The sequence below is a fragment of the Anomalospiza imberbis genome, chromosome 4, assembly GCF_031753505.1.
Source record: "Anomalospiza imberbis isolate Cuckoo-Finch-1a 21T00152 chromosome 4, ASM3175350v1, whole genome shotgun sequence".
NCBI lineage: Eukaryota > Metazoa > Chordata > Aves > Passeriformes > Viduidae > Anomalospiza > Anomalospiza imberbis.
In genome coordinates this window covers 6600639-6614377 of record NC_089684.1, presented here as the reverse complement: position 1 = coordinate 6614377, position 13739 = coordinate 6600639, and the positions used below count along the sequence as shown (strand labels likewise).

At 37.8% G+C, this 13739-nt stretch overlaps 1 protein-coding gene across 14 annotated transcripts in view; it reads left to right on the top strand.

The window, feature by feature from the left end:
- TENM3 (teneurin transmembrane protein 3) overlaps positions 1 to 13739 on the top strand; it is a 469046-nt gene that overhangs the window by 375620 nt on the left and 79687 nt on the right. For all 14 annotated transcript variants that reach the window (XM_068187008.1, XM_068187012.1, XM_068187010.1 and 11 more), the window contains 6 exons: positions 112 to 326; positions 6792 to 7002; positions 7530 to 7631; positions 7777 to 7971; positions 9281 to 9481; positions 12343 to 12528. In XM_068187008.1, coding sequence (XP_068043109.1) covers positions 112 to 326; positions 6792 to 7002; positions 7530 to 7631; positions 7777 to 7971; positions 9281 to 9481; positions 12343 to 12528 — 1110 coding nt within the window. The remainder of the gene's footprint in view (positions 1 to 111; positions 327 to 6791; positions 7003 to 7529; positions 7632 to 7776; positions 7972 to 9280; positions 9482 to 12342; positions 12529 to 13739) is intronic.

The following is a 13739-nucleotide window of genomic DNA, read 5'->3' as shown; positions in this document are numbered from 1 at the left end:
AGATAACATTTTTCTGAGGTAATTCTAAATATTTGAAGATATATATGAAGGATGATTGAAAGCCAGAAAGGAACACTAATTTTTGATCTCCTTATTATTCTAAACCATCAGGAAAATTAGGAGGATTTGCACAAGAAAACAACACTATAGATTCTGGAGAACTTGATATAGGCCGAAGAGCGATACAAGAAGTGCCCCCTGGGATTTTTTGGAGATCACAACTCTTCATTGACCAGCCACAATTTCTAAAATTCAATATATCCCTTCAGAAAGATGCATTGATTGGAGTATATGGTCGAAAAGGCTTACCACCTTCGCACACTCAGGTGAGAACTGCTTGTGTTAAAAGTAGCACATTATTGAAAACCATGATTTGTATCTTCTGTATCTTTTTTCTCTCTCAGGATTACACTCTTTTCCATTTTGCTGATTTTTATTTTTACTGTTTATACTTCATTGATCTCGTGTGATGACTAGAACATTGGTAATACTCTGTGTTGGGATCTAGAATGGGGGTATATGGTATTCTTATTTATGAGCTGTTCTATTGCCTAATCAGTGATTCTTCAGATATGGAGTTGTTTCATGCAGAATTCATAGGTACTTTTTTTATTCTTTGGTATATTCACATATCTTTGAAAACCTAAGCAAACTAATATAGAATCTTATGGCCACACATCAGGTATGGTTGAGAGTTCCTACAAACAGCACATTAACCAAATTTCCAAACAAGAAGACAAGCAAATACTACAGTATTTACAGCTTGGTGTCTCGCTAAATAAAAACATAAAAGAAAAAACATATAATATATATCTACAAAGATAGAACTGGGGTTATAAAAGTGGCAGTCTTCACTAGGCATCTAGTGTCTTGAAACTTTGTTCTTAAGTGTCCCAGAGGATTTATTCTGTTCCACCCCTCAGAAGATTTCTAATGACACCTTTTATTGCATGTGGTAACATTTCCCAGTAACAAAAAACCACTTTTTATCAATAGTGATAGAACATTTAAAGTAAAAATAAATGAACAGTCTTCTGGATTGGCAGGAGAAACAGAGAATCAGTGCCTCAGATAGTATTTTAGCATTAATTGTATTCATATTATTTTAAAGATTTAAGACCCTCCAAGATTAGATTAGTTTCACTACAGTATTTGTCCAATTGCTGGCTCAGATGCATTTTTCCATCTGAATAGGTGTTTTAGCTCATTTTCTTCTACCCCATTTGGAGAAACATCTTAGTGACTTTTATTTTGAGTGTATGGTTTTGCTGTGGACACAAATCTAAGTATAGGAACCAAATGGTATAATTGTATCAAAGCTTGACTGATTACGTCTGATACACAGTTGTAGCAGCAAATCCATAGGTGCAAAATTTATATATTTTAATTCAGTCCTATTTTTTTTTAATTTTGATTTTCATGCTACTGCACTATTTAAATTTTTGGGTTTTTTTAAATTCAGGTATAACTTTTAAAATATGCACAATATAGAAATATGTTACTAATATATATACACCTACTTAACAGACAAAAATCATTGAGGAAGGGTCAGCAAAGCAGGTGAAGTCATGGAATGTTACATTAATTTTATTTTGTATTTTAGTTTCCATTTCAGTACAAACACCTTACTGAATGCAGAAAGTGCACTCTGTTTACTTAAAAATTTGATCTTCATAATAATGATTAAATGGATTTTCTTCAGAACTTCACATATGAACACCCACCCTCAGGCTGACAACAACCACATGAAATTCTAGCGTAAAGAAAATTGATTCAGAAAGTTATCAGCCATTTGAAATAGGGGTTTGGAATATAAATGCCATCTCAATGATAACAATAACAGGAGTTAGGGGAATACATGTGTGGCAAGAATGAATAAAACTGAAGAAGCTGATCTAGACTACGCATTTATATGAGAAGTTATGAAGTAAGTATGTGTATTAAAAATATAATATTTACTTGATTCCTTATCCTGTCAAAAGTTTGAAATAGGAGTGCCCTTTATCCAAAAACACAGAGACTACTAAATCTGTTTCCTGTCCTCTATTACACAGACTCCAAGTTCTTACTAGTGTTTAGGTATGATACAACAGAAAGAATCATATGTGAGTCCTGCTTGACATTTTGGATATACTGTCCCCAGGATATAGGTCAAGCTCTCATGTCCTATTTTTGCCTGGTATATAATTAGAGTATTTTTAACAAACCATTGCCTGACATTTGATACATTGAAAAATTAGGCATGGTTACTTATCAGTGCCCTAGTGAACTTAAAAGGCTGCTAAAGCTTCCCAAGGGTACAGGTTTATCAGAATGTTTGTATGGCCCATTGAACCCAATGATGTCTGGTTTAAGTGTCTGAGATAAAACACGTATGTAATCTCCTGAAAATGCAGTTTCAGTAAGCAGTTGGGTTTTATTTGCAACCATGCTCCTTCATGTGGGGAAAAAAAAATGGAGTAAAATACATCTTGACAGTTTAGGCCTTTCTCCAACAAAGTCCTAACACGGGACTTTGATGAAGTCACATCTCATCCTGGTAAAATACATATTTAACTGAAGTAGCTTATGTAAACAAAATAAGGTATTTTGGCAAAAAGACATCTGATGAAATAGAGCACTGAGGGGATTACAAGCATAAGTCCATTTCTTGCTTTCTTATTTCCCCTAACTCTTATGGCTTGTACTGATAAAAGTTCCTAACTGCAAGCTGGGCACAGGTAGCAGGGAGAGACTAACAGCTGATGTTTGGCTTCACTGCATCCTTTCATTCCACTTCCATCCTGTCCATTATACAAGGCAGCTCACTCATGTGGCTCCATGTGTCGTGGGATCATAGCAGACAAACACATGGATATCCATGCTGAGTTTGGTCAAAGGCCCATCTAGCCTTCTGTCTGTGATGGGGGCCATGAGCAGACACAGATTAATAAAGCAGCATGATAATATTGTAGTTATTGTAGCACAATATGCTTTTGGCCTCCAGAGTTTTAAGGATGAAGGACTTTGCTGAGTCAGAGATGCTGTCTTTGATTTGTCTACAAATCTTTGATAGATTCTTTTTTCCTGTGAATTTGCATAGTCACCTTTGAATCTATGGAAACTTTTAGCAGTTGTGCTATTTGCAGCAGGGCTTAGCTACACATCTCACACTGTACTCCTCAGTCTGTTTTGAGACAGTAGCTTTTGTTTGACACACTGTTGGTAGTGTTTTGGAAGAGGCAGAGCAGAATGTCTCATTAAGTTCTTCTCCATGCCACCCTTGATTAATGAATCTCTAGTATTATCAGGGAGTTGTATTTTTTCCAGTCTGTTTTGTCATTCTTTTCATGAAAGCTTTTTCAGTCCTTTGGTTATCCTTTTCTGAATGTTCTCAGTTTTAAAGCAGCCTTTTCAAGGTGTGGAGACCAGAACAGCACAGAACATAAGAGGTATTTAACTATGATGATTTCATCCAATGCCTTAATGATGTGTGCTTTTTTTTTTTTTTTAATTATTGAGCTCTTATTTCCATAATCTGTCTACCACAGCTCAAAGATCTCATCTTATAATGACAAAAGTTGGCTCAGAGCCCATCTCTGGATGTGTAAAGCTAGGGTTGTTTCATGAGGACTTTGAAAAGTAGGATCTCACTCACATATATCACTTCATGTCTGTGTCTCTTGAATGCTATCTGCCCTTATCTTCTAGTCACAGAATGACAAGTGCTAATAACAAAATTTATGGAAATGAGCAACTGCTGCTTGTTTCTCAAACGTCAGTATTTGAATTTTCAGATCTTATGTTAAATAATAGAGAACTTATTATGTCCTGCACTCTGCCAGCATTTGTAAAGTTGCCTTGTCACCTGTCCTCCTCCAGAATCTTTGCTCATATGCCTGTGATACCCTACATGTGTAACCACACAGCACAATTTTCTTTAGCTCCCTCTTTACACCTTCAGTGTTTCTACCAATGTCTGTCTTCTCTTTGTCACCTTTGACTGTAATGCAAAACTTGCCTTGTACATTTGCCACCTTGTTCTCCACTTCTCTGCTGTACCCTTTGCCTGTTTATCCGCCTCTTTTTTGTACCCAGTTAAAACTTGACAGCGAGTAAGAGGACACTATAGTCAATATCTGTCCCTAGCTGTACAACCTCTGGCGCCAATTATCCTTCTACTGCAGGGGACATAACAAAAGTATGGTAGAAATAAGCTTGGGAGAGATTTCAAGAAGTCTTAGTTTACACCCTTGTCTTGTAATAGAATGAATTGTATATAAACTATTCCTGTCAATCTTTGAAAATTCTATTAATTAAACAGTAACAGAATGCAGAAAATTGAACTGTTGTTCTAGCCCATAATCCAAAATAATAGGAATATAGCATATAGGAAATAGTTTGATGTATTGTATTCAGGACAGAATTTTTGGTTGCTTTGTTGTAGTCTCTTTAGGTGTCAAAATTAGTCTCAAGCACAGCTACTATTAGTGTGTCACAGACTGATCTGAGATGCATAGTTCTCTTTCTGTGGAATCATAAATAAATCAACCAGAAATAATTGATGGTGGCTGTCCATTCAAAACCCAGTCAATGCAAGCTTGAAAGTCTTTGTGACACTTTCTAAAAATGTCAGTTCCATTGCAGCCAGAGAATCAATATGTTTATTTAAAGAGACTTTTAAGAATAAAATAGACTTTGGTTTAAAGCAAAACTGTATGGAATGGTAGGACAAAACATCACATTTAGACTCAATGTAAAGAAAATTAATTTATCCTCATAGGAGGAAAATAAAATTGTTATGGTTTTGCTTATGAAGATAATTGTTTTTCCAGTCTGTTTTTGTTGCCATGTCCCAAATATAAAAATGCAGCTTTTAAAAGGGTTTGTTAAGATCAATTTTTTTTTTTTCCTGGGGGACAGAATGAACAGTTGATTCCCTTCTGTATGGCTTTTTAAGTGTAGTCTAAAATGGTGTTCTGATAACAGCATATGTCCTTATTACATTACAAATAGAAAATAGTGAATTGTACTGTGATTGTCAGCCATTAGTGGCCAATCAAGTGGTGTAACCACTCGTTCCTGTATCAAAAATACAGTTTTAATCTGAAATTGTCCTTCTTCAAATTGGTCTCTTGCCATATACAAATTACTAATGTCTATGAATGACCTGTTAAAACTCAAAGCTCCCTGAGCCTTCCCTTTTTAAAAATCTTAAAACCACCAGAGAGGCAGGAGTGAAAAAAAGCCAAAATTATTTTTCCCTCTGTCACAAAATAAGATAAATATTTAATACTCTGACAAATGAGAGTGTTGAATGGTTTTGAATAATTTCTCTCCCAAAATGATCGCATTCATTTCCGTGCGGTGCAGCGCATACAGAGCTGCCGAGGCACCGGCTTCTGCGCATCCTAATCACATTATGTTCTCTCCTGCTCATTCAGACATAGCTGGAAAAGCGTCTTGGGTGTTGATAGAGTCTTACTAACTATGCATTTCCTTCCCATCCTGGCTGGTGGGAAGATGATCCGGAATACTGGGGAGGAGCAATCTTACAATACCAGTGAATTTTGGCCTGCAATTTCAAGAAGAGAACATAAGTACTTAAACCTTTGTTCCAGGACAAAGGCTATATTTTCTTTTTTCCAGGACATATTTTCTTTTGTCTCAGGAGCAGTTTCTGAAGGTCACAAGTCAGGGTGGAAAATCACTGACCCTCTGGTCCTGGGAACTGATCTTATCCCAGATCTGGTGAATCAGTGGTTCTACATGCTGGCCTGTACTTTAATAGGCCCTGGATGTAATTTCATTTGAGAGAGATCTTCAACATGTGGAAAGATTGAAGGTTTATGTGCTCATATGATAAACATCTGTCACAGTAGAAGTGAAACTTTGAACAGTCTTAGCAGTAAAAGCAGAGACCCTCTGCCACAAGCAAGAATGCTCTTCAGTTTTCCTACCGGTTTAATTTTGCTCTGTACATATTGATCTTTACATGTTCAGTGTGCAGAAGTCAACTTTCAAGCCATGAGAACAGACTCCAGATAGTGTAAAATCAGTGTAGGGCCTGGAGCAGTTTTAGCCCTCCAGGTGCTATTAGCCTAGTTAAGGTGCATAAACATGCATAACATGCATAAGAACTTGTGTTGTGAGTTTGCTTGTTTTATCAGCTGAGATGCTGCTACATTTTTCCAAGCCCCATGTTTTAAAGTACAGTATGTGCTGTCCATTGACCTGAGGTACCATGGGGCTTGGTCAGTTTGTAATTTTTGATAGTTGAAATGTTTTCTGCTTTCCTTCTCCTGTTTTGAGCTTCTGTGATAAGAAGTAAAGCTCTTGCTCTCCTTCTTCAAAAATTCCAGACTGTACAAAAGGAGGATTGAGCAGTTAATCTTTAATCTGAAATTAAATGAGGAAAAGTAGATTATTGGTATTGGGTATTATTATTATTAATAATAATAATATTATTATTAGCCCATATGTATGTAACACAGTTTGAAAGTTAGCTCTTACCTGTAATTAAGGTGCCAGTCATGACTGCAGATTCATTTCAACTGCTATTTTCTTCCCCCAGTGTATGTAATGGGTTCATTGGCCACTTTCTACTGAAAAAATCTTTCTAATAAGCATGAGAACTAGTCGGTAATTTTATTTGAATGCTTAGCAAGGAGCAAAGAAAGAAGAAAGGGTTGGTTTCAGCTCCTGCTTCCCTGTTCCAAAAGGAAACTCTTGGTCTGAATACAAGCATATTGTCAGGGTGGTGCCACGGTCAGCCCGTGAGTTGTCAAGCTCCCGTGTGTGCTTCGTTGCAGTATGACTTTGTGGAGCTCCTGGATGGCAGCCGACTGATTGCAAGGGAGCAACGCAACCTGCTGGAGTCGGAGCGAGCGGGACGGCAGGCGAGGTCTGTCAGTCTCCACGAGGCAGGTTTTATCCAGTATTTGGATTCTGGCATCTGGCACCTGGCCTTTTATAATGATGGGAAAAATGCAGAGCAGGTGTCTTTTAATACCATAATTATAGGTAAGCATAATCTTTAAAGCTCTTACCAAATGTTAGCTTGGGGTCAGGTTTTTTAGGAATTCATAGATAGGTTTTCATAGTTAAATGATCTGACTATTTTTTTTTGCATGTTTTTCATCTATGTGTTTCTTTTGCTACTCAGGATAAAACACAGGGTATATATTTTAATTTCTTGATCAAAGGCACAAGGGTTTTAATTTCTTAGTCTAAGGCATAAGTACTTCCAGTGAAACAGTGCTTGAAAGGAGGATGCAGTTTTGAAATATTTATTAAATGGCACAGGACTAGATTTTAAGTATGGAGCTCATATAGTTTTAAACTTGTAATTTTTGCCTTTTTGTTGGAATATAATGTCTTAAGATACTGGGGGCATCAGCAGTAGAAAATCACAGTTATTCATGCTCTTCAAACAAAACAAATGTAAACACTTCTCGGAGCAAGAGCAAGCTGTCAATTAGTAGTGGCTCCAATGATAGCTACTTCATGCAGTGGGCACCTGTGAATTATCCTTCTCTTTTTCCTTGTAGAGTCTGTGGTGGAATGCCCCCGAAATTGCCATGGTAACGGTGAATGTGTTTCTGGATCCTGCCATTGTTTTCCTGGGTTTCTGGGCCCCGATTGTTCGAGAGGTAAATCAACCCGATGCTTTTCTCAAGCCAGTTTAAGTGAGCATAAAGACAAATACATCAGAAAAGCAACATCTGAGATGTTCTTCTTTATAAAGCTTTGGTGAAGATCTTTATTTTGATTGTTCTGCTGTGTTCTGTTTCACAGCAGCCTGCCCGGTGCTGTGCAGTGGCAATGGGCAGTACTCCAAAGGACGCTGCCTGTGTTACAGTGGCTGGAAGGGCACCGAGTGTGACGTGCCTACGAGTCAGTGCATCGATCCCCAGTGTGGGGGACGGGGCATCTGCATCATGGGCTCTTGTGCCTGCAACTCTGGGTACAAAGGAGAAAACTGTGAAGAAGGTAAATGAGTAAATATTTTTGCCAGCACCAGCTGTATTTGGTCAGGTTAACAGCTGGCACATCTGGCTCAATAAATTTTTCTAGATTTAGATCTTATGCACTAACCCTGTTCCTTCAAAAATCATTTTACAATACTGCAAATCAAGTTTTGGAATCACTAGTAAAACTGAATTGTACAGAATTATTGTAATCTATTTATTCTCAAGTAAGCAGTGGGAAAATTCAAAGTAACGTGCATGTAATGTTTTTACTTGCCAGTATATTTGAGTTTCATCTGTCTGAAGTCAGCTAAGAAGAAAGCACGTGAAACACATATGTAGGAATTCTTACTGAATTTTCCAAGTATAGAGTAATCATTAATTTATTGCATTTGTTAGTAGTCTTTTCCACTGACCAGATTGTGCAAAGTGCTGATTCAAATGCATTGGGGGAAAAATGATGCATTATTCTTGTATTCCAGAGATATGCATAATAATATTCATTCTGGTCTGGTTCAAAATGTGGTTCATTTTCCATTCTATTTTTTTAGGGAGTAAAAACTGCTATTTTCTTCCCCAATCAAATTGATTTTATTGATCTCCACATACAAAGTAATGCAATTAAGTCCCTGGAATTAAATTTTCAGACCATTGACCCTACAAGTGTAACATTTTCTTGAGTCAAATTGCTAAATTAAATCTCATCATCTAAAGCACAAGTGAATTAAGACAGATAGACAGTATGCAACTCATTCATTTTTGAAACAATTTGGGGGTCCTATATAGCTGTCAAAACTATGGCAGTGGATTGGGTCAGTTGTACCGGGGAATACTGCTGCAGAGAATCCGACACTTACATTATGATTAGGCAGATTACTTGCCCAAGACCCAAAGCCAATCTTGTTGTAATTCAGTAAAATGAGCAAACCTTGAAAGATTCTCCACTGATTCAGTGGTAACTTGTAATTATCTTGATGTCAGTTATGTGCACAAAAATTACAGGAGCAGAAAGTGGTGTAAAAGGGAGGTGTTCTTGCAAGGAAAATTGCAGCTATGTAAGAAGTGACGACAAAGAGTGATTTACCTTGTAGCCAGAGAAGGGAGGCTGGCACAAAGAGATCTTCATCCACTCTGTCTTTTCCTCATTCTTTGCAATGAAAGAAAGGTGAACTTCACAGCTTCAGCCTACTAATATTTGCTTTCAAGATGAGTGCAATGCTGCCTAAGGTCTTGAAATGTGAATGAAGCCCAAAAGTGCCGTTAGCACCTCTGGGTTGATTGCTGTTGTTAGGATTGACAGGTATAAGCTGATCTTTCTCATCTCCCTGCAGCGGATTGCTTGGACCCAGGCTGCTCCAGCCACGGTGTGTGCATCCACGGCGAGTGCCACTGCAACCCGGGCTGGGGGGGCAACAACTGTGAAATCCTGAAAACAATGTGCTCTGACCAGTGCTCTGGTCATGGCACCTACCTTCAAGAGAGTGGTAGCTGCACCTGCGACCCCAACTGGACAGGTCCAGATTGCTCCAATGGTGAGAGTTAAAAGCACTGGCATTTTATAAAATGTTGATGTCTTGAATAGCAGCATTTTAATGACATTACTTTGTTAGGACCTGACCTGCTGAGCTGATTGATCTCTTGGAGTTGACTTCAGCATGAACTGTAAATTGATTCAAAGGTTCAAAATAATTGATGAGTTTGAAGAATTTGAAAATCAATGTAAACTTCAGGTATTTCACAAGAAAGCTCAAAATGTTCTTTGCATGATATGGGTATTACCTAATACATCTAGTTAGAAACTTAAAACTACGCTAGTGAAACCAGGGGCATTCCCATTTTAAGAATCTCTCCAGCTACTTTGAGGTAACTTTCCTGAAAAACAGATAGCATTCAAGTTTGAAGGCAAAGGGAATGCGAGAATGAGCCTTAAACAGTTTTCTAGGCAAGGCGCAGGCTGCCAGGGTGGAAGGAGTTAGTAGGAGTGAAGAAGCAGAGGAATTTCTTGAAATATGGTACTGAAATTAATAAAACAATAGTCTGAGCTTAGAAACAAAAGGAGAAAACTAGAGGTACTAGCACAGAGAGCAGAATCTAAATATTTATAAAGTATGACAGCAGCTTTTTGACAAATATGAGTTTTTAGAATCTTGTTTGGTAGCCACATATCAAAAAAGAAATCAAGTCTAATTGTGAGACATGTATTTGTCTAAACCAGTTCATCTAAGAACTCAGACGTTTTGTTAATGAAAACTGAACACATGGGCTAGCTGGGTTTATGCCAGCTTATGAATAAATATCACTTTTTCATGAGGAACCATCTTTTTGAAACAAATGTACTTCCTGACCAGGATCTGTGATACTTCATAATGGTTTATGCATACAGGAGTGATAGAGTTCAGAACATGCAAGAAAAAGTGACAAAGAGAAGAAAATGTTGTCTTCTGTGAATTTTGTTTAGAAGAAAAAATCCTTTTCTGTTTCTAGCACTAAAAATGGCTGTTTGTGTTAGACCCTGTCTAGTTCTCAGGCAAAACATGGATCCCCTACTTACTGACACATCCTCTACGCTTCTTTTGATGACCAGTTATGCTCCATTCTTTACTTCTGTTTCATGGAATGACTTTTCATTAAAATAGCATAAAATATTTCTGATCTCAAATATCTCAAGTGTGTCAGACTCACAAAATAATGTTCGTAAGAACATGCAGAGATTATTTGCTGAAGCTGTGCAAAATGACCTTCAGAGCAGTACACTAAAAAAAGTAAATCTTACCCATAAACATGTTGTTAAGCTGTTAGATGAAGAAAAGAATGAGTTATTTCCATCAGAGGGTTTTATAGGTTTGAAATCAGCAGAGCTTTCCTCTATCTTCATCAGCAGTTTGTCCGTTAATTAGCCCTTCAATTCCACTTCAATTAAATTAACTCTAATTAATAAATTCATTACAAAGATTGACGCACCTTGCTCAAAGCTGGTGTGCTAAAAGCTGATAAACACCTTCACCCTAATGAAAAATTGATTAGATTGAAGAGAAATAAACCTTTCTTTCTTGGAGCTGCAGTGACGTTTTGTGACCATGAAGTTAATCAAACCATCTTGCATCTTTTAATCAAAAATGTAATTCAAAGTAGATATAAAATGCTATGTAGTTGGTGGGAGGGAAAGGAGGGGGAAATTACAGCTGTCTTTCTCCATAAAGGTTTTGGGCTGTTTCTTACAGGAAATGTCACAGCTCCTTGATACTGTGTTTAATGCTCCACAGCACTTTGAGGCAGCAGAGAGAAAAACACTGTTGATCAGGAGACTGGAAACCTTTCTTGCACTGAATGCAAGTTTCTTTTACTGTTAAAAATAATTTTGATCTTTTATTACTGAACTACTTGCTGTCTTTTACAAGAAAAAAAAATCTAAATATAGTATTTCTATGAACCATAAATGGCTACAGACAGCTGTACACCAAGGAACTAAAAAGTCCCTCAGGCTGTCCCTCTTTGTTTTTCCGTTTTCTGCTTTGCAGAAGTAAAGTTTGCTGGAGTCTGACTAAATGAACCAAAATGGTAAATGCAAAATCTGGCAGTGTAAATTATCATCTTGTATTAGCTGAGGTTTAATATGTGTTGTTTGGCCTCTGACTACCTTTGGCTGTTAACATATTTTTCAATTATTCTATCAGATAGAAGATCCTGTTACTATATGTAAATGACAAGTTCAATTGCTGTATGTTGATTTATTTTTTTAACAAAGTATTATTGAAACCAGACTGTTCATAGCTGTCAGTGATACAAATTTACTGAAAGTAAAAGAGTAAAATGATCTTTCATACTTTACAGATGTGTCAGTGTGTCAGCATAGTGCTAATTTGTCTCACTAAGGCTGATTCTTTATAATGAAAAATGTGTCAGTAATGGCACATTTCAACTTTGAAAGAAAGCAGGGAGAAGAGTATGGAAGGGAAACCTTGCTAATTTGGACTTTGTCATACTAGATTTTCACTCACCGCAGGCAACAGTCTAGATATATCTTACATTTTGTCACTGTGAGTGCAGTGTAACTTCTGGTAGGTATGAGTGCCATATAATCTAAGATACAAAAGGTTACTCTTAAGACATATGTGACCACAGAGAAACATGCCTTAAAATTACTGCCAGCTAGCAAAAGAGCCGTGAACACTTAAACATCACTTAAGTCTGCCAGCTAACTAAAAGAGATAAAACTCTGTGCTCTCTGTTCTGTTGAATCTTACGTCAAAATGTCTTTCACAGTAAATTCCTTTGATTTAACTTTCAAAGGTTTTGCCTCTCTTATTCTTCACATGTTGAATTAAAATGTAGCATTTCTAACTGCTGTGTTCCCTGTCTCCCCCCTGCGCTCGCCGCCTCCCTTTCTCTGCAGAGATCTGTTCCGCGGACTGTGGCGCGCACGGCGTGTGCATGGGCGGCACGTGTCGCTGCGAGGAGGGCTGGACGGGCGCAGCCTGCAACCAGCGGGCCTGCCACCCCCGCTGCGCCGAGCACGGCACCTGTAAGGACGGCAAGTGTGAATGTAGCCAGGGATGGAACGGAGAGCACTGTACCATTGGTAGGCTGCCTATGCTTTACCCTGTCCTCGCTGCAAAGTACAAACAGCCAGCGCTGCCGGCCGCGTCGCAATAAAAAGTGTATTGCTTTGAAGAATGCTTCTTCAAAGCGAATATTTGCATGTGTCAGTCTGTGAAAAAGAGTTGATATTTTAAGAAAGGAAATGGTTATATATTGGCTGATCAGTTCTTCATACCTAGTTTGCCATGAAGAGAAGGTGGAAGAATTTCCTTTTCAATCTTTTCCTTTTATTTGCCTCACCAGGGGGAGGTTACTTTTATTTTGAACAGTAAATATACTATTTGATTTGTGTTTTTCTATTTTTATGTGATAGCTTTATGTCTTTTGGAAATGAAGCTTCCTGTTGTTTTTCTTTCTTTTTTTCTCTTTTAAGGAGAAGAAGCACTAAAAAGAGACTTGCCTACATAAAAATGTCACTTCCACCATTTAAAAAATGTGATCTAACTGCCCAAGATTATCTTCTTGTTAACATAATGCTCTGTGTTAGAATACTATCAAATTTCTTACGTGTCAATAACGTTACAGCAGTCTAATACAGATGATTGGGAAGAAGCCATCCTTATTACAGCTTCTGTGTTTCTGTAACCAAGTTAGTTCTAGTGCCTGAAAACCTTTGGAAGTTACTATACCATTATCAGTGGAGCTTTACTTACCCAATCATTTACAGTCCATATGTCCCATATAGAGCAGGATATCGTTCTCCACTACACAGGCTTTGACAATGAGCTAGCATGAGAAATCATGTATGTAAATAGGAGGACTGAGAAAATGTGGAGCTGTAGTGCTAAGAAATTCCCTTCCACACTAATTTCCCTTTGTGCAAGATGCTGCAGGTGTGTAACAGTGGAGTAGAGTCCTATCCAAACAATTTTTATCTTGGCAGAACCACATAGAAAAACTTCTGTGTGACAACAGGTAGGAAGCACAGGCAGAGGAGCTGGCAGTGCTCTGCATGTAAGAGATGACTAGTTTGGACTTTGGTGAGTGGAGAGCATTGCATGAAGCTCATTAGAGGCTGTGCCAGGATTAACCACACGACTGAAGTATTTATGGGGCACATCTCCCAAGTATGAGAAGCATCATGGCTGTGGACTTTGAGGTGGATTGAATTGGCAGCAAAAGAGGTAGCCACAGGTCAGACAAAGGCAAGCATAACACTGAGTGATGAGGAAATCATGGATAATCTGAATA